Here is a 21,096-nt window from a genome sequence, read left to right on the forward strand (position 1 = left end):
GATAGAGAGAGAGAGAGAGAGAGAGAGAGAGAGTGAGGGAGAAAGAATTATATTTCTATTCTGTTGAAATACTGCGTGTTTTAAGCGCGTATGCTTTGTGTGGGTTAAAGGGTGCTGAAAACAATTCATTGAGCACATTTCAGAACCGCAGCAGTGGACAGCGACACGATCATAATGTTGATAGTTTGCCCAAATAGAATACATTTTTAACGGGTTGTTTTGAGATTCTTATTGACTTATATGACTGCAGCTAGTTAATTTGGAGATAACACTCGACTGAATTTAGCTTTATTTAGCTTTATTTATTTTTATTCAATTTCTTCTTTTTTCACAGCATCATTTCGTGGTTGCATGCAAGAAGACACTTTCTATATAAAGAGTAAAATTTGCTTAGTGTGAACATTACATGTAAAATGGTAACAAATGCAATTTTCATGTTAAGACAATATTTTGTCCATTCGTATAAATGCAAGTAAACATTTATAGGTGTTTTCATTTTGTAACAATTCACAGTTAATTTCACACATAATTTCCAGGGGGGAAAAAGTAGCATGTACGCCTTTAAGAGAGACTCTGTCCTCTATTGGACAGCAGCGCACTGAGCTCAGCGCCAATAAGGTGCGAGACTACACAAAGGGATCTACTCCCTCCCTTAGCAGGAAAGGGCTACAATGAGTGATATGAGCTGAAGGAGAATGTACTCGCGGTTATGACGCTGATCACTTCTAAGCCGACCCCTCGATCGAAATGGATTTGCGATCTTAATTAAGAAGAAAAACTACGTTTTTTTCTGGATATATGCGAAGCACTCATTGATGGAAAGGTTCAAAGCACCGTGGAAATGAGAAGCATCCGAGTGTGGAAACGGGCAGCGCGTTGGCTGTTTGTTTTCTCTCTATTATGGAATACAATTGGAGCTCAAATTCGCTACACCATACCAGAGGAACTAAAGGAAGGGTCTGTTGTTGGAAACATTGCAAAGGACATTGGTCTGGACATTTCAGACATCGCTAATCGTAAGTTACGGATAGCCTCTGATTCTAGTACGCAATATTTTAGTGTGGATACAAGGAATGGTGAGCTGATAGTCAATGGTAGAATAGACAGAGAGGCGCTCTGTGGACAAAGCGTCAGTTGTCTGATGCCGTTACAACTGGTTATAGAAAATCCATTGCAGTTATATCGTGTGAATATAGAGATACAAGATATAAATGACAATGCACCGAATTTTCATACAAAGGATGACGTTTTGAAAATAGCTGAATCAGTAGCTGTGGGCGCAAAATTTCCATTTGAAAGTGCCGAGGATTTAGATGTCGGTAGCAATAGTCTCAAATCCTATACTTTGAGTAATAACGCTTTTTTTCGTTTAAATGTGAAAACACTTGAAGATGGTAAGAAAGTACCTGAGTTAATAATTGATAAACCACTTGACCGAGAGAAACAGTCTGTACATAAGCTCATTTTAACAGCATTAGACGGTGGCGATCCTGTCAAATCTGGAACTATTATGATACAAGTAATCGTTCAAGACATTAATGACAATGAGCCAAAATTTGAACAATCGCAATATAAAGCGTCTGTGCAGGAGAGTACGGCATTAGGTTCAAGTGTCTTAACTGTAAAAGCCACTGATTTAGATGAAGGTCTTAACGGCGAAATACAGTATTTTTTTGGTGCACATACACCAGATCACGTGAGAAACATTTTCAGTATCAATGTTGAAACCGGAGATATTACAGTGATTGGAAAACTAGATTATGAATTAACAAAATTATACACATTTGATGTCTGCGCTAAAGACAAAGGGAGCCCAGAACAGGAGGGCCGTTCTTCAGTGAGGCTGCACATCATTGATGAGAATGACAATGTTCCCGAAATCATTTTGACATCTTTACCTAGCCCAGTGTCAGAGAATGCATCAGTCGGTACAGTTGTAGCTTTAATCAACGTTAAAGACTTAGATTCGGGTAATAACGGGAAAGTAAATCTTACCATCTCCGCTCGTTTTCCTTTTAAACTAAAACCAGCATTTGACAATCATTATTCTTTGGTAACTGACTCACTCTTGGACCGTGAAGCTAATGCAGAATATGACATAGAATTAGAAGCAACAGACTCTGGTGTACCATCTTTAAAATCTAGGAAAACTTTAAATGTAAAAATACTTGATGTGAATGACAACCCTCCAGTATTCTCACAGTCCTCGTACACAGTGTATATAAAGGAAAATAGCCCACCAGGTGCTTCATTGTTTTCTGTATCTGCGTCTGATATTGACCAAGATAAGAACGCAATACTGAGTTACTCAATTCTAGATTTAAGCTCAAATCAGATTCCAGCATCATCTTATTTTTATATCAACTCTGAGAACGGAACTATTAACAGCATGAGCACCTTTGATTATGAGAAAATGAAACTCATCAGTATCGTAGTTCAGGCTAAAGATCATGGCTCTCCATCTCTGAGCAGTAACGCCACTGTGTATGTGTTCATTTTGGACCATAACGATAATTCACCTGCTGTAATTTACCCGTCCACATCCATGGGGTCTGTCCCTCATCAGAGGATGCCCCGTTCTGCGAAAGCAGGACATCTCGTTACTAAGGTAACAGCAGTGGACGCGGACTCGGGTCATAACGCTTGGCTCTTCTACAGGCTCGCGGAGGCCACGGACGCGTCACTGTTCAGTGTGAATTTGCATACGGGAGAGGTGAGGACTAAACGCGCTGTTTCAGAGCAGGATGACTCCTCTCAGAGACTGATGATAGAGATAAAGGATAATGGAGAACCGATCCAGTCCACCACAGTCACAGTGGATATACTGATAGAGGACGGGTTTCATGAGCCAATTTCAGACTATCGTGAAAAAACTATCGAGCCCAACAAGAAGACTGGTAAAATAACTTTATATCTGATCATCTCTTTGGCTTCCGTGTCCTTGTTGTGTCTGATGACGTTTTTTATCTTGCTGGTGAAATGTGCGCGAGGCAGTAGAGGCGGCTCAAGCTGCTGTATCAGGCGAACTGATTCTGGATACAAGAACCCCAACAGAAACCTGCAGATCCAGCTCAACACTGATGGGCCCATTAAGTATGTGGAGGTTCTGGGAGGAGACATGATGTCTCAGAGTCAGTCCTTTGGCTCCTATCTCTCTCCAATGTCAGAATTCAGTGATCTCACCCTCGTTAAGCCCAGCAGCACCACAAACTTTACAGACACGCTAAACGTGCTTGATGCGTCATTACCAGACAGCGCGTGGACGTTCGAGAGCCAACAGGTGAGACACAGAATAACTAATTACCTCAGCATAAATAGATATTTTTATGTGATTATTTTATTCTTCTCAAACAGTGCATAAACACAATTTAAGTTAGACACATGATGGTGCACATGCTTGATTGTGTGTGTGGGTGGTCTGGTAAACCCTACATTATGAGGGCAAAATATCTCCACAAATATGGCAATATCCGAAATCCTTGTCCTTGCCCATGAGGAAAACAGCTTATAATTCATAAGTGATGGTTTGTTTGTTTTTTGTTTGTTTTTTGTTTTGTTTTTATGTAAATATGCATAAAGTTTTCTGTGATATGTAGGTTTAGGGGTATGGTTAGTGTAATACAGTTTGTACAGTATTAAAAAAAACATGTCTATGAAAAGTTCCCATGAAACATGAAAATACGCGTTAGCGTGCGTGCGTAAGTGTGTGTGTGTGTGTGTGTGTGTGTGTGTGTGTGTGTGTGTGTGTGTGTGTGTGTGTGTGTGTGTGTGTGTGTGTGTGTGTGTGTGACGGCGGCCGCAGCGGGGCGGTTGGCACAAAGATCGCTACCTGGTTTATTTAAGCATAATAATTTTGGACAGAGGTAGAATTTCTGTAGGGAATTTTTTTTTTTTTTTTTTTTTTTTTTTTTTTGTATTTAGAGAAAACGAACAATTTGAAATATTAAGACATTCATAAGTTTGATAAAACGTGACAGCCGGAAAAACGAAATCACATTTTAAAACGATATGTGTAGGCCTACATGTCTCATAATGCAACCCGGTATCCTTGATATATTAATGCTCGCGTTTCTCTTTATGGGGATATATTTGTGGAGTAGTTCAGGGCGCTGATGCCCATCATTGTAAGACTGTTGTGTATAGCCTCTCAGGCACAATTCGGTACATATGGATATCGAAGCAAACTCTTGGAGATACTACCGACGGTTTTGGACTGTGTGTTCAGCACTTTAGACTGGACAGCTCCCGTGACGTTATGACACTGCACAGTTTTAGGTGCTACTTTATGCGTGCTGGTTTGGAAGACATTGTTGCATCATTAATTACAAATAAATAAACAAAAATCAAACCATAAATAAATAAAATTTGCTGTAATAATTATTTAACACTTAATTTTAAGAACAACATAATTGCTCTTGCTCTTCTCTGTTATGCTCAAATGCTCACCCTGTTACTTTAACGATTTTTTGCGTACAACACCATTTGCCCATCTAGCTAAGAAATGACTCTGAGTTTAGCTGCATTGCATATTTCAAGCACAACTCTCCACTAGATGCCGTAACACCACAGAGGGCTGGTTACGCCTTAAAGAAACAGCAGAGCATCTATTGGACGAGTGAGCGTTGAGCTCTGTACCAATCGTGCTTCAGACCATACAAAGGGATCTACTCCCTCCCCCAGCCAGAGGAGGAGTACAATGATGAGAGCTGTAGAGCGAGAGGAAACATGAACGCTTTATGAGGCTGATCAACACAACGAGGATGCGTTGAATAGACGTAATTAATTGAAAATGGAGAACAGCATTCTGAATTTCTATGGATATAAGATCAAGATTTGTTGATGGGAATATCAAGTGCAACAGAAAAATGAGGAACAGGAGGATCAAAGGGTGGAAATGGGCAGCGCTTTGGCTGTTCGCTTTTTCTCTATTGTGGAATACAGTTGGAGCTCAGATTCGCTACACAATACCTGAAGAGTTAAAGGAAGGATCTATCGTTGGGAATATCGCGAAGGATCTTGGTTTTGACATCTCAGATATCGCGGAGCGTAAGTTACGGATAGCATCTGAATCAAATAGACAGTATTTCAATGTGGATTCAGGGAAGGGTGATCTGGTAGTAAATGGCAGAATAGACAGAGAAACGCTCTGTGGACAAAGCGCCAGTTGTCTGATGCCACTGCAGATCGTTATTGAGAATCCATTACAGTTACATAAAGTTGAAATAGAAATACAAGATATAAATGATAATGCACCAATCTTTAATACTAAAGAGGCCACATTAAAAATATCTGAACTGATTGCTCCAGGCACACGATTTACCCTTGAAAGTGCCGAGGACCTCGATGTTGGCAGCAATAGCTTAAAGTCTTACTCACTAAGCAATAACAATTATTTCCGTCTTAATGTTAAAACTATAAAAGATGGAAGAATAGTACCAGAACTTGTGGTTGAAAAACCTTTAGATCGAGAGAAACAGGCCGTTCACCAGCTAATATTAACAGCTCTGGATGGTGGTAATCCAGTGAAATCTGGCACGTCTTTACTGCAAATAATTGTTCAAGATATAAACGACAACGAACCTAAGTTTGAAGTTGCTGCATATAAAGCATCTGTTTTAGAAAGCGCCGTTGTTGGCTCAAGTGTGATCAAAATAAAAGCAACAGATTTGGATGAAGGTCCTAATGGTGAGATACAGTATTCATTCGGTGCGCACACGCCTGAACTTGTAAGAAATGCGTTTACTGTGAACGCTGAAACCGGTGAAATAACAGTCATTGGAAAATTAGATTACGAGACTAAAAAAACGTACACATTTGATGTCTGTGCTAAAGACAAAGGGAATCCAGAGCTCGAGGGACAATCATCGGTTCAGATAGATATCATAGATGAGAATGACAACCCTCCAGAGATTATACTGACATCTTCACCGAGCCCTGTACCTGAAAATGCAACGGTGGGAACTGTGGTGGCTCTGATTGCCGTCAAAGATTTGGACTCCGGTAATAATGGCAAAGTTGAGCTTATTACCTATCCGGGTGTTCCATTTAAATTGAAACCCTCTTTCGATAACCACTATTCGTTGATAACGGATTCATTATTAGACCGCGAGGTTCATTCTGAATATGATGTAGAAATACAGGCCATAGACTCTGGTGTACCACCCTTAAAAACTGTGAAGACAGTAAATATTAAAGTAATTGACGTGAATGACAACTCTCCAGTATTCTCACAGTCTTCATATAACGTTTACATAAACGAAAACAATCTGGCAGGTGTTTCATTGTTTTCTGTGTCTGCGTCTGATATTGACCGAGAAAAGAACGCTCTACTCACTTATTCAATTTTGGATTTAAGTTCAAATCACGTTCCAGCATCATCTTATTTTTATATCAATTCTGAGAACGGAACTATTTACAGCATGAGCTCATTTGATTATGAGAAAATGAAACTAATCAGCATTGTAGTTCAGGCTAAAGATCATGGCTCTCCATCTCTGAGCAGCAACGCCACTGTTCATGTGTTTATTCTGGACCGGAACGATAACGCTCCTGCTGTCATTTACCCGTCCACATCCATGGGGTCTGTCCCTCATCAGAGGATGCCCCGTTCTGCTAAAGCAGGACATCTCGTTACTAAGGTAACAGCAGTGGACGCGGACTCGGGTCATAACGCCTGGCTCTTCTACAGGCTCGCGGAGGCCACGGACGCGTCACTGTTCAGTGTGAATTTACATACGGGAGAGGTGAGGACTAAACGCGCTGTTTCAGAGCAGGATGACTCCTCTCAGAGACTGATGATAGAGATAAAGGATAATGGAGAACCGATCCAGTCCACTACAGTCACAGTGGATATACTGATAGAAGACGGGTTTCATGAGCCAATTTCAGACTACAGAGAGAAAACAGTCGAGCCCAGGAAGAAAAGCGGTAAAATAACTTTATATCTGATAATCTCTTTAGCCGCTGTGTCTTTGTTGTGTCTGATGACGTTTTTCATCTTGCTGGTGAAATGTGCGCGAGGCAGTAGAGGCGGCTCAAGCTGCTGCATCAGGCGAACTGATTCTGGATACAAGAACCCCAACAGAAACCTGCAGATCCAGCTCAACACTGACGGGCCCATTAAGTATGTGGAGGTTCTGGGAGGAGACATGATGTCTCAGAGTCAGTCCTTTGGCTCCTATCTCTCTCCAATGTCAGAATTCAGTGATCTTACCCTCGTTAAGCCCAGCAGCACCACAAACTTTACAGACACGCTAAACGTGCTTGATGCGTCATTACCAGACAGCGCGTGGACTTTCGAGAGCCAACAGGTGAGACGCAGAATAATTAATTACCTCAGCATAAATTTATATTTTGATGTGATTATTTTATTCTTCTAAACAGTGCATACACACAATTTAAGATATACATATGATGGTGCACATGCTTGATTGTGTATGTGGGTGGGTGCGTGGCCTGGTAAACCCTACATTATGGGGGCAACATGTCTCCACAAAGATGGCAATATCCGAAATCCTTGTGGAGACATTTTTTGTTCCTTATGAGGAAAACAGCTTATAATTTATAAGTGATGTTGTTTATTTTATTTTATTTTTTATGTAAAAATGCAGAAAGTTTTATGTGATGGGTAGGGTTAGTGTAAGGGGATATAATATACACTTTGTACACTATAAAAAATAATAATAAAAAAAACATGTCCATGAAAAGTCCCCATAAAACATGAAAACGCGCGCGTTGTGTGTGTGTGTGTGTGTGTGTGTGTGTGTGTGTGTGTGTGTGTGTGTGTGTGTGTGTGTGTGTGTGTGTGTGTGTGCGTGTGTGTGTGTGTGTGTGTGTGTATGTGTGTGTGTGTGACAGCGGCCGCGGCAGGGCGGTTAGCACAAATATCGCTACCTGGTTTAATTGAGCATAACCATTTTGGACAGAGGTCAGCATCAGCTAGAATTTTAAAAGAAAAAGGGTGATTTTTTTGTTTTGTTTTGTTTTTGTTTTTGTATTTAGATAAAACGTAAAGGAAAACAAATAATTTCTAAGACATTTTTAAGTTTAATAAAACGTGACAATCGGAAAAATAAAATCACATTTTAAAACGATATGTGTGCATGTCTCATAATGGGCCTGGTAAATGGTAATCTTGATCTATTAATGCCCGACGCGTTTCTCTTTATGGGAATATAGAGCGCTGATGCCCGTCATTGTAAGACTGTTGTGTATCGCCAAGGCACAGTTCATACCATATTTATGATATCGAAACAAACTTTCGGAGATAATGGCGAAGGTTTTGAACTGTGTGTTCAGCACTTTGAACTGGACAGCTCCCGTAACGATGTGATGCTGCACAGTTTTAGGTGCTACTTTATGCGTGCTGGTTTGTATATATATATATATATATATATATATAATGAGCAAAACTTGGCCACTCATAATTTAATATTCTATTTTTTAATTATCACAATTAAAGTTTTAATTTTATTAAATTGAACAAGCACAACATTCAGCATCCAATCAAATATTCTTAAGGATTTATTATTATTAGTGGTGCTTGCTGAAAGCAAGGCATCACTATTGTTATTGCTCATACTTATTATTCTTATTATTATTCTGGACAAAGTTTGGCGCGTAACTCGTCCCGCACCGTTTGTCTCAGACCCATGAATGAGGTGTCAAATCGACCGGCTCATTGAGGAGAGGTGTGCTATGACTTTTATAAGCGATCGGGGGTGCGGTGTTCGCCCCAGGGGCGAAAAAGCGGCCAAAAAAGTCCCATTGACTTAACATTGAGACAAATTTTGACCACACGTAGCTCTAAGCGAGGATTTCGCAGAAACGTGTGATTTGCCACATTTGAAGAGGCTGACAGGCTCTGTAAGAACATACCTCACAATGGGGTAAAAGTTGCACCCATGGGGGGCAGGAGCGTCCCAAAGTTGCCCCATTGACTTACTATGGGGAAGGAACGTCCCGTGAAACACACATGCTTTTCCTACTATGGTAAATTGCATAGAGATTTTGTATTGAACGTAGCTCTGGATCAAAGTGTCATAGAGACAAGGGGGAGGGCTCATTTTACTCAGACGACCAATCAGTCTCTCAGGATCATTGTGAAGCTATCAAACCACGCCCTAGCAACCATTTAGAGCCCCTTAGCAACAAGTTCCATAGACTTCCATTGAAAGAGTTCAAAGAGATATCTCCAGACTAAATTGTCATAGAAACATGGGGGTGGTCTCATTTGACTCGGGGCAGCAAACAGCCAATCATGAATCACCTCAACACTTCCAAGCCACTCCCTAGCAACCATTGTCGAGCACCTTAGCAACCAAAATCCAAAGAGGGATATCTTCCATTCTGAATGTCCCAGAGGCATGGGAGTTGGTTTATATCATTCATAGTGACAAGAAGCCTTTGCAGTTTCATCATTGGCATCTGCCAAGCCACTCCATAGCAACCAAACAGAGTACCCTAGCAACCAAAATCCAAAGAGGGATATCTGCCATTCTGAATGTCACAGAGAAATGAGAGTTGGTTTATATCATTCATACTGACACGAAGCCTTTGCAGTTTCATCATTGGCAGCAGCCAAGCCACTCCCTAGCAACCAAACAGAGTACCCTAGCAACCGTTTAGCAAGACCTATATCTCTGCATCAGAACATCGTATAGAGATGGGAGTTGGTTTATATCATTCATACTGACAAGAAGCCTTTGCAGTTTCATCATTAGCAGCTGCCAAGCAACTCCCTAGCAACCAAACAGAGTACCCTAGCAACCAAAATCCAAAGAGGGATATCTTCCAGTCTGAATGTCACAGAGGCATGGGAGTTGGTTTATATCATTCATAGTGACAAGAAGCCTTTGCAGTTTCACCATTGGCAGCTGACAAGCAACTCCATAGCAACCAAACAGAGTACCCTAGCAACCGTTTATCAAGACCCATGTCTCTGCATCAGAACATCGTATAGAGATGGGGGTTGGCTCTTTTGTTTCGGTTGGGAAACAGTCTGTAAATATCACCATGGTAACTGTGTATTCACACCCTAGCAACCATTTAGAACCACCTAGCAACCATATTGCAACATATAGAAGCCATATTTCAGCTCCACAACATCGTACAGACATGGTTGTTGGCTCGAATGCAATCATGTACAACACCCTAGCAACCGAGTGGAGAGTTTTGCCACTGCAAGCACCACTTCACATTTTCTTCAGGAAATGTACATTCTAGTTAGTGGTGCTTTTCAAAGCAACACTATTGTTATTGCTCATACTTATTCTGGACCAAAGTTTGGCGCGTAACTCGCCCCACACCGTTTGTCTCAGACCCCTGAGTGAGGTGTCAAATCGACCGGCTCATTTAGGAGAGGTGTGCTATATCTTTTCTAAGCGATCGGGTGTACGATGTTCGCACAGCGGACGAAAAAGCGGCCAAAAAAGTCCCATTGACTTAACATTGGGCATTCCAAAAAATTCAAATCCAAACCGACTTTTTCACACACACAGACACAAAGGGCCTGACACCCCTGCGTCTCTCCCTCTCTCTCTCCCTCAGAGGATTTATATTATCAAGCAACCAATAAGTAATGGCCTAAAATCTTCATAGCCACACCCTAGCAACCAGTTTCAGCACCCTAGCAACCACTAAGAGCTCCCTAGCAACCACCCTAAACCAATAAATAATAAAAAAAAAAATTTGTTACATTTTTTAAAGCAATATCACACTCGTAGCCTTGTGATATTGCTCCATGCTTGTGCATATTCAGCCCTGCGGCCTCGTGCCATACTGAAGGCACTCGTTATTAAAGATTTTAAGAACTCTGTAAAAACTCCATAGTAACCATCTTTGACAACTACCTACCACCTAGTAACACCATAGCAACTTCCAAACATACCTTAGCAACCACCCTGAACACCCTAGCAACATCTAGAAACGCTCTAGTAACCACCAAAAATACCAGAGCAACCACCCAGAACACCCTAGCAACTGCTTAGCAACCACCCAGAACACCTAGCTACCACCTAGAACACCCTAGCAACTGCCTAGCAACGCCCTAGCATCCACCCAGAATACCATAGCAACTGCCTAGAAACACCATAGCAACCACCCACAACACCCTAGCAACCACCTAGCAACCACCCACAACACCCTAGCAAACACCTAGCAATGCCCTAGCAACCACCGAGAATACCCTAGCAACCGCCTAGCAACCACCCAGAACACCTTAGCAACTGCCTAGCAACACCATAGCAACCACCCAAAATACCCTAGCAACTGCCTAGCAACACCCTAGCAACCACCCAGAACACCCTAGCAACCACTCAGAACACCTTAGCAACTGCCTAGCAACACCCTAGCAACCACACAGAATACCCTAGCAACCGCCTAGCAACACCTTAGCAACCACTCAGAACACCCTAGCAACGCCCTAGCAACCACCCAAAATACCCTAGCAACCGCCTAGCAACACCTTAGCAACCACTCAGAACACCCTAGCAACTGCCTAGCAACGCCCTAGCATCCACCCAGAATACCATAGCAACTGCCTAGCAACACCATAGCAACCACCCAGAACACCCTAGCAACCACCTAGTAACGCCCTAGCAACCACCAAGAATACCCTAGCAACCGCCGAGCAACCACCCAGAACACCCTAGCAACTGCATAGCAACGCCCTAGCAGCCAGTTTCAGCACCCTAGCAACCACTAAGAGCTCCCCAGCAACCACCCTAAACCAAAAAAAAACATTTATTTATTTATTTATTTTTTTAAAGCAATTTTACTCACGTGGCCTTGCGATATCGCTCCATGCTTGTGCCTATTCGGCCATAGGCACGAGGCCGCAGGCCGAGTGCCGTACTGAAGGCACTCGTAATTAAAGATTTTAAGAACTCTATAAAAACTCCATAGTAACCATATTTGGCAACTACCAACCACCTAGTAACACCATAGCAACTACCAAAAATACCTTAGCAACCACCCTGAACACCCTAGCAATGTCTAGAAATGCTCTAGTAACCACCAAAAAACTCTAGCAACCACCCAGAACACCCTAGCAACTGCCTAGCAACCACCCAGAACACTTAGCAACTGCCTAGTAACCACCCAGAACACCTAGCAACTGCCTAGCAACCACCCAGAACACCCTAGCAACTGCATAGCAACGCCCTAGCATCCACCCAGAATACCATAGCAACTGCCTAGCAAGCCCATCGCAACCACCCAGAACACCCTAGCAACCACCTAGCAACACCCTAGCAACCACCAAGAATACCCTAGCAACTGCCTAGCAACCACCCAGAACACCTAGCAACTGCCTAGCAACCACCCAGAACACCCTAGCAACTGCCTAGCAACACCTTAGCATCCACCCAGAATACCATAGCAACTGCATAGCAACACCATAGCAACCACCCAGAACACCCTAGCAACCACCTAGCAACGCCCTAGCAACCACCAAGAATACCCTAGCAACTGCCTAGCAACCACCAAGAATACCCTAGCAACTGCCTAGCAACCACCCGGAAAATGCTAGCAACATGCTAATCATGTTAGCATCATGCTACCAACATGCTAATCAAGCTAGCATAATGCTAGCAACATGCTAATCATGTTAGCATCTAGCTAAAAACATGCTAGCAACATGCTAATCATGCTAACATCTTGTTAAAAGCATGCTAACAACATGCTAATCATGCTAGCATCATGCTACCAACATGCTAATCATGTTAACAACATGCTAATCATGCTAGCATCATTCTAACAACATGTTAATCATAATAAATCATGCTGGAATGTGTTAAATCGTAGTAAATCATCTTAGAAACATGGTAAATCGTGGTGAATAATGTTAAAACGTGGTATATCATGGTATCACGACATATTAATTGTGTTAGCATCTGCCCAAGTGCGAATTTTGCCACTGCAAGCACCACTTCACATTTTCTTCAGGAAATGTACATTCTAGTTATTATTATTATTATTCTGGACAAAGTTTGGCGCGTAATGCGCCCCGCACCGTTTGTCACAGACCCCTGAGTAAAGTGTCAAATCGACCGGCTCATTGAGGAGAGGTGTGCTATGACTTTTCTAAGCGATCGGGTGTACGATGTTCGCACAGCGGACGAAAAAGCGGCCAAAAAAGTCCCCATTGACTTTACATTGGGCATTCTAAAAATATTTGAATCCCAACCGACGTTTTCACACACACACCACTCCAAAGGGCCTGACAGCCCTGCGTCTCTCCCTCTCTCTCTCCCTCAGAGGATTTATATTATCAAGCAGCCAATAAGTAATGGCCTAAAATCTTCATAGCCACACCCTAGCAACCAGTTTTAGCACCCTAGCAACCACTAAGAGCTCCCTAGCAACCACCCTAAACCAAAAAAAAATTTTTTTTACATTTTTTTGTATTTTTTAACGCAATATTACACTCGTGGCCTTGCGATATTGCTCCATGCTTGTGCCTATTCAGCCATAGGCACGAGGCCGCAGGCCGAGTGCCGTACTGAAGGCACTCGTTATTAAAGATTTTAATAACTCTATAAAAACTCCATAGTAACCATCTTTGACAACTACCAACCACCTAGTAACAAAATAGCAACTACCAAAAATACCTTAGCAACCATCCTGAACACCCTAGCAACGTCTAGAAACGCTCTAGTAGATCATAGAAACACCAAGGTGGTCTCGTTTCACTCAGGGCATCAAATGGCCAATCATGAATCACCTCAACACTTCCTAGCCCCTCCCTAGCAACCATTGTCGAGCACCTTAGCAACCAAAATCCTAGAGGGATATCTTCTATTCTGAATGTCACAGAGGCATGGAAGTTGGTTTATATCATTCATAGTAACAAAAAGCCTTTGCAGTTTCATCAATGGCAGCTGTCAAGCAACTCCATAGCAACCAAACAGATTACCCTAGCAACCAAAATTCAAAGAGGGATATCTTCCATTCTGAATGTCACAGAGGCATGGGAGTTTGTTTATGTCATTCATACTGAAAAGCAGCCTTTGGAGTTCATCATTAGCAGCTGCCAAGCCACTCCATAGCAACCAAACAGAGTACCCTAGCAACTATTTAGCAAGGCCTATATCTCTGTATCAGAGCATCGTATAGAGATGGGGGAAGGTTTATATAATTCAATATTGACAAGAAGCCTTTGGAGTTTCATGATTGGCAGCTGCCAAGCCACTCCCTAGCAACCAATCATAGTACCCTAGCAACCAAAATCCAAAGAGGGATATCTTCCAGTCTGAATGTCACAGAGGCATGGGAGTTGGTTTATATCCTTCATAGTAACAAAAAGCCGTTGCAGTTTCATCAATGGCAGCTGTCAAGCAACTCCATAGCAACCAAACAGATTACCCTAGCAACCAAAATTCAAAGAGGGATATCTTCCATTCTGAATGTCACAGAGGCATGGGAGTTGGTTTATGTCATTCATACTGACAAGAAGCCTTTGGTGTTTCATGATTGGCAGCTGCCAAGCAACTCCATAACAACCAAACAGAGTACCCTAGCAACCAAAATCCAAACAGGGATCTCTTCCATTCTGAATGTCACAGAGGCATGGGAGTTGGTTTATATCATTCATACTGACAAGAAACCTTTGGAATTTCATCATTGGCAGCTGCCAAGTAACTCCATAGCAACCAAACAGAGTACCCTAGTAACCAAAATCCAAAGAGGGATATCTTCCATTCTGAAAGTCACACAGGCATGGGAGTTGGTTTATATCATTCATTATGACAAGCAGCCTTTGGAGTTTTATGATTGGCACCTGCCAAGTCACTCCCTTGCAACCAAACAGAGGACCCTAGCAACCAAATTCCAAAGAGGGATATCTTCCATTCTGAATGTCACAGAGGCATGGGAGTTGGTTTAAATCATTTATACTGACAATCAGCCTTTGGAGTTTCATCATTGGCACCTGCCAAGTCACTCCCTGGCAACCAAACAGAGGACCCTAGCAACCGTTTATCATGACCCATGTCTCTGCATCAGAACATCACATAGAGATGGGGGTTGGCTCTTTTGTTTTGGTTGGGAAACTGTCTGTAACTATCACCATGGTAACTGATTTCACACCCTAGCAACCGTTTAGAGCCACCTAGCAACCATATTGCAACATATAGAAGCCATATTTCAGCTCCACAACATTGTACAGACATGGTTGTTGGCTCGAATGCAATCATGTACAACACCCTAGCAACCAAGTGGAGAGTTTTGCCACTGCAAGCACCACTTCACATTTTCTTCAGGAAATGTACATTCTAGTTAATAATGTTATTTCAACATAATATCTCGTTATTTCTACATAATGTGTGCATGGAACAAGCGAGATGTACATTTGTAAATCCGGTGACACACGTGCATTGAATTTTATTAATAAACTAGTGTTTTCTGTGTCAGTGTTGGCTGCAAAGCTCCGTAGTGAACGCGCCTAGAGAAAATGCACATAATGGATTACATAATCAGAGAGTAGCCTATTTCATTTCGTTTTGAATTGTTTCGTTTAAAGGCATTTCAAGCTTTCTATAGATATATTTCTCATGTCTGCGAGGCATATGCTGAGTTTCGGTTAATTTATGATGAGATGCACTCCAGTTCACCTGCAATGCAATCGCGCCTGTCTCCATGTCATGATTATATTGTCTGCTATATTCTTATTTATTAAATCCAGGCAATTGGTTGATGAAAAATGTATTAAAATTAAGATACAGTTTATACAAAACGAAATTCCCTTCAAAGAAAGGCTTTCTACAAAACAAAACTTAATAAAGTGGTCAAAATCATGTCTGACCCACTCCATGTCTCCCGATATATTGTGCATCCTATCTTATTCCTGCTGTTCACTTTTCATAATTAGCATAGATGAAAAAAAAAACCATTATAATATTTGAACAAATATGAAACTAAATGCACTTATTTAATGGCTACAACACATATAGAAGGCCCACAGACTCTCTATTTGTAAAAATTGCTGCACATTAATTTAATTCAGAATTTTGCAAAAATAAGTTGAAATGCATTTGTTTGTGCATAGTAAAACATATCTGCAACATTTATCAAGGTCACTGATAATTGTTTGTGCATTTATTAATCATTATGAGACTAAAATCATAATAAAGTAGGCAATACTATGTACAAAAAATCAGATGTGCCCAGAATATGAACGCAACGTGTTTACATGTTAAGCATTTTCCTCCCTTAGAAAACCATTATAATAACGCTTAATGTGGCTTAATGCAGAATGTCCCCTTATTATGTCGAAATAACGTGATATTGTGTCGAAATAACAGATGTTATGTCGAAATAACGACTTATTATGTCGAAATAACGACTTATTATGTCAAAATAACGACTTATGTCGAAATAACATTATGTTGAAATAACTACTAATTATGTCGAAATAACTAGATATTATTTTGAAATAACGACTTAATATCTCGAAATAACAAGATACTTTTTTTTTTTTTTTCACCATGCGGTTCAAGGCTTCCAAAGAATACAGCCTGAATATACATTGCTTCCAGACATTATTTTTGGGGGTGCTATCAGGGTGCTTTGGTCTTTCTTGGGGGTGCTGAAACACCTGCTAGCCCCTCCCTAGCGCCGCCCATGCTGGTTTGGAAGACATTGTTGCGTCATTACAAAAAAAAAAAACATAAATAAATAAATAAATAAATAAAATTTGCTGTAATAATGATTTAGCACTTAATTTTAAGAACAACTAAATTGCTCTTGCTCTTCTCTGTTATGCTCATCTTGTTACTTTAACGATTTTTTATTTATTTATTATTTATTTTTGCTTACAACAACATTTGCCCATCTAGCTACGAAATAAGTCTGAGATAAGCTGCATTGCATATTTTAGCTCACAGTTATCCACTAGATGCCGTAGCACCACAGAGGGCTAGTTATGCCTTTAAGAAACAGCATAGCATCTATTGGACGAGTGAGCGTTGAGCTCTGTACCAATCGTGCTTCAGACTATACAAAAGGATCTACTCCCTCCCCCAGCCAGAGGAGGAGTACAATGATGAGAGCGAGAGGAAACATGAACGCTTTATGAGGCTGATCACCACTACGAAGATGCGTTGAATAGACGTAATTATTTGAAAATGGAGAACAGCATTCTGATTTTCTATGGATATAAGATCAAGATTTATTGATGGGAATATCAAGCGCAACAGAGAAATGAGGCACAGGAGGATCAGAGGGTGGAAATGGGCAGCGCTTTGGCTGTTGGCTTTTTCTCTATTGTGGAATACAGTTGGAGCTCAGATTCGCTACACAATACCTGAAGAGTTAAAGGAAGGATCTATCGTTGGGAATATCGCGAAGGATCTTGGGTTTGACATCTCAGATATCGCCGATCGTAAATTGCGGATAGCATCTGAATCAAATAGACAGTATTTCAATGTGGATTCAGGGAAGGGTGATCTGGTAGTTAATGACAGAATAGACAGAGAAACGCTCTGTGGACAAAGCGCCAGTTGTCTGATGCCACTGCAGATCGTTATTGAGAATCCATTGCAGATGCACAGGGTAGAGATCGAAATACAAGATATAAATGATAATGCACCAAACTTCCACAATAAAGATGGCGTATTGAATATTTCTGAATTGACTGCTCCAGGTGCTCGATTTCCCCTTGAAATTGCCGAGGACCTCGATGTTGGCAGCAATAGCTTAAAGACTTATTCTCTGAGCAATAACAACTTCTTCCGTTTAAATTTAAAGACACTTAAAAACGGAAGGCAAATACCTGAGCTGGTGCTTGATAAATCATTAGATAGAGAGAAACAATCAGTTCACAAGCTAATATTAACAGCTCTGGATGGTGGTAATCCGGTAAAATCTGGCACGTCTTTACTGCAAATAATTGTTCAGGATTTTAATGACAACGAACCAACATTTGAAGTTGCTACATACAAAGCATCTGTTCTAGAAAGCGCCGTTGTTGGCTCAAGTGTGATCAAAATAAAAGCAACAGATTTGGATGAAGGTCCTAATGGTGAGATACAGTATTTATTCTCTGCGCACACGCCTGAACTTATAAGAAATATTTTTAGTGTGAACGCTGAAACCGGTGAAATAACAGTAGCTGGAAATCTAGATTACGAGACTACCAAATCATATACATTTGATGTCTGTGCTAAAGACAAAGGAAATCCACAGCTCGAGGGACAGTCATCGGTTCAAATAGATATCATAGATGAGAATGACAACCCTCCAGAGATTATATTGACATCTTTACCGAGCCCTGTACCTGAAAATGCAACGGTGGGAACTGTGGTGGCTCTGATTACCGTCAAAGATTTGGACTCCGGTAATAATGGCAAAGTTGAGCTGATTGTCTCTGCGGATGTTCCATTTAAATTAAAAGCAACTTTTGATAGCCATTATTCACTGATAACGGATTCTTTCTTAGATCGTGAGTTTCATTCTGAATATAATGTAGAAATACAGGCCATAGACTCTGGTGTACCACCATTAAAAACTATGAAGACTATAAATATTAAAGTGCTTGATGTAAATGACAACCCTCCAGTATTCTCACAATCATCATATAATGTTTACATAAACGAAAATAATCTGGCAGGTGTTTCATTGTTTTCTGTGTCTGCGTTTGATATTGACCAAAATAAAAACGCTATACTCGCTTACTCGATTTTGGATTTAAATTCAAATCACGTTCCAGCGTCATCTTATTTTTATATCAACTCTGAGAACGGAACTATTTACAGCATGAGCACCTTTGATTATGAGAAAATGAAACTCATCAGTATCGTAGTTCAGGCTAAAGATCATGGCTCTCCATCTCTGAGCAGTAACGCCACTGTTCATGTGTTTATTCTGGACCGGAACGATAACGCTCCTGCTGTCATTTACCCGTCCACATTCATGGGGTCTGTCCCTCATCAGAGGATGCCCCGTTCTGCGAAAGCAGGACATCTCGTTACTAAGGTAACAGCAGTGGACGCGGACTCGGGTCATAACGCCTGGCTCTTCTACAGGCTCGCGGAGGCCACGGACGCGTCACTGTTCAGTGTGAATTTACATACGGGAGAGGTGAGGACTAAACGCGCTGTTTCAGAGCAGGATGACTCCTCTCAGAGACTGATGATAGAGATAAAGGATAATGGAGAACCGATCCAGTCCACCACAGTCACAGTGGATATACTGATAGAAGACGGGTTTCATGAGCCAATTTCAGACTATAGAGAGAAAACAGTCGAGCCCAGGAAGAAAAGCGGCAAAATAACTTTATATCTGATCATCTCTTTAGCCGCTGTGTCTTTGTTGTGTCTGATGACGTTTTTCATCTTGCTGGTGAAATGTGCGCGAGGCAGTAGAGGTGGCTCAAGCTGCTGTATCAGGCGAACTGATTCTGGATACAAGAACCCCAACAGAAACCTGCAGATCCAGCTCAACACTGACGGGCCCATTAAGTATGTGGAGGTTCTGGGAGGAGACATGATGTCTCAGAGTCAGTCCTTTGGCTCCTATCTCTCTCCAATGTCAGAATTCAGTGATCTCACCCTCGTTAAGCCCAGCAGCACCACAAACTTTACAGACACGCTAAACGTGCTTGATGCGTCATTACCAGACAGCGCGTGGACGTTCGAGAGCCAACAGGTGAGACGCAGAATACTTAACTCAGCATCCATATAGAATTGTCATAATTGTATTCTTCGAAACGGTGCATAAATATAATTTCACATAAATTTCACCTTTAAAAGTGTGATGGTTCACATTTTTGATACGTGTGTGTGTGTGTGTGTGTGTGTGTGTGTGTGTGTGTGTGTGTGTGTGTGTGTGTGTGTGTGTGTGTGTGTGTGTGTGTGTGTGTGTGTGTGTGTGTGTGACGGGGTGGTTGGCTTGGCTTGGCTCAGAGATCTCTTGTTTATCTGAGCGTCTCTATTTTGGACAGAAGTCAGCATTAGCTAGAATTTCTGTAGTTTTATTTTTTGTAAAAAAAAATTAAATAAATAATAAATAATATAAATATACAATAATAATAATAATTTTTGAGGAATCGTAGAGAAAACTTGGACATGTTTGCCCGGTTTCACGGACAAGGCTTAGATTAAGCCAGGATTAGGCATTTGTCCAATTGGGGCATTTAAGTAGATTTCGTAACGTGCATTAGAAAAAAACAAAAAAAAAACAAACAAAAAAAAAAAAACATTACTGGTGTGCATCTTGAGACAAAACAATGACATTGACATGTCAGTGCAAGTTTCTTTTAGTTAAAGCAGCTCAAACATTCATTTTAGTCTGGGACTAGGCTTAAGCCGTCTGTGAAACCGGGGGGTTAAGACGTTTATTCGTTTGATAGAGCTTACCAATAACGGGAATTCGCATTTAAACGGGAAAACGTACAAATTCTACGAGGTGGCTTATTCGTGCGAATTCATACGACCTGACTCGTACGAATTAGTACGATTTTTGCAAAATCGTACATATTTTACGAATAGCCCAATTCGTATGAATTCATACGAATGACCTACCCCTGACCCCGCCCCTAAACCTACCCATCACGTGGGTTTAGACAAATCGTACAAATTCGTACGAGTGAGGTCGTACGAATTAGTACGAATTAGCCAATTTTTTATCATTCGTACGAATTCGTACGAATTGGTCGTGAGATAGCGTTGGTTTCATTATAATAGTTGTAAACGTCTTGTGCCGATCCACATTGCGTGCAGTGAAATAAAATGGATTTAATTTTAAACAGTTTAGCATCAATATTTCTAAAACCATGACTCAGCAACGCTATCATTAAAGGTTTTTTTCTGAATTCAAAAACGTTTAATAAATTTTACTGACGTGCAAATTCTATATTTAGCCACCTTTTCGCACAATATTTGATGTCATGTCGAAACTCCTGGAGATAAACGTTTTCAGGCTGCGGTCAGCACTTTGGACTGGAGAGCTCCCGTAACGCTGCGACTCTACAGCAGCGACATGCAAAGTCAGTCCTGAAGTGCCGCTGTCCTGCAGAGTTTAGCTCCAACCCTAATCAAACACATCTGAAACAAACTAATCAATGTCTTCAGGACATCACTAAGGCTTCAGACCAATGAG

General features: G+C 41.2%; 3 protein-coding genes across 21 annotated transcripts in view; all 3 read left to right on the forward strand.

Annotated features, from left to right (window-relative positions):
• Positions 1-21,096, forward strand: part of LOC308684032 (protocadherin gamma-C5-like) — a gene marked incomplete at its 5' end in the record, with an annotated part of 159,710 nt that overhangs the window by 121,466 nt on the left and 17,148 nt on the right. The window contains one exon of one of the 19 annotated variants that reach the window (XM_081355042.1): positions 842-3,280. The exons of the other annotated variants lie outside the window; for them this stretch is intronic. Within the exon in view, the coding sequence (XP_081211168.1) occupies positions 842-3,280 (2,439 nt within the window). Of the gene's footprint in view, positions 1-841; positions 3,281-21,096 lie in introns of those variants that run through there. 19 annotated transcript variants of the gene reach the window in all.
• On the forward strand, positions 4,866-7,379 carry LOC308684183 (protocadherin gamma-C5-like; the record flags this gene model as incomplete). Its single annotated transcript, XM_081355301.1, has 1 exon — positions 4,866-7,379. The coding sequence occupies one exon, from the start codon at positions 4,866-4,868 to the stop codon at positions 7,377-7,379; it is 2,514 nt and encodes an 837-aa protein (XP_081211427.1).
• Positions 17,149-19,680, forward strand: LOC308684184 (protocadherin gamma-C5-like; the record flags this gene model as incomplete). The annotated part of the gene is made up of 1 exon (XM_081355302.1): positions 17,149-19,680. The coding sequence occupies one exon, from the start codon at positions 17,149-17,151 to the stop codon at positions 19,678-19,680; it is 2,532 nt and encodes an 843-aa protein (XP_081211428.1).

This window comes from Scardinius erythrophthalmus (genome assembly GCF_964197995.2).
Source record: "Scardinius erythrophthalmus genome assembly, chromosome: 23".
NCBI classification, from domain to species: Eukaryota; Metazoa; Chordata; class Actinopteri; order Cypriniformes; family Leuciscidae; genus Scardinius; species Scardinius erythrophthalmus.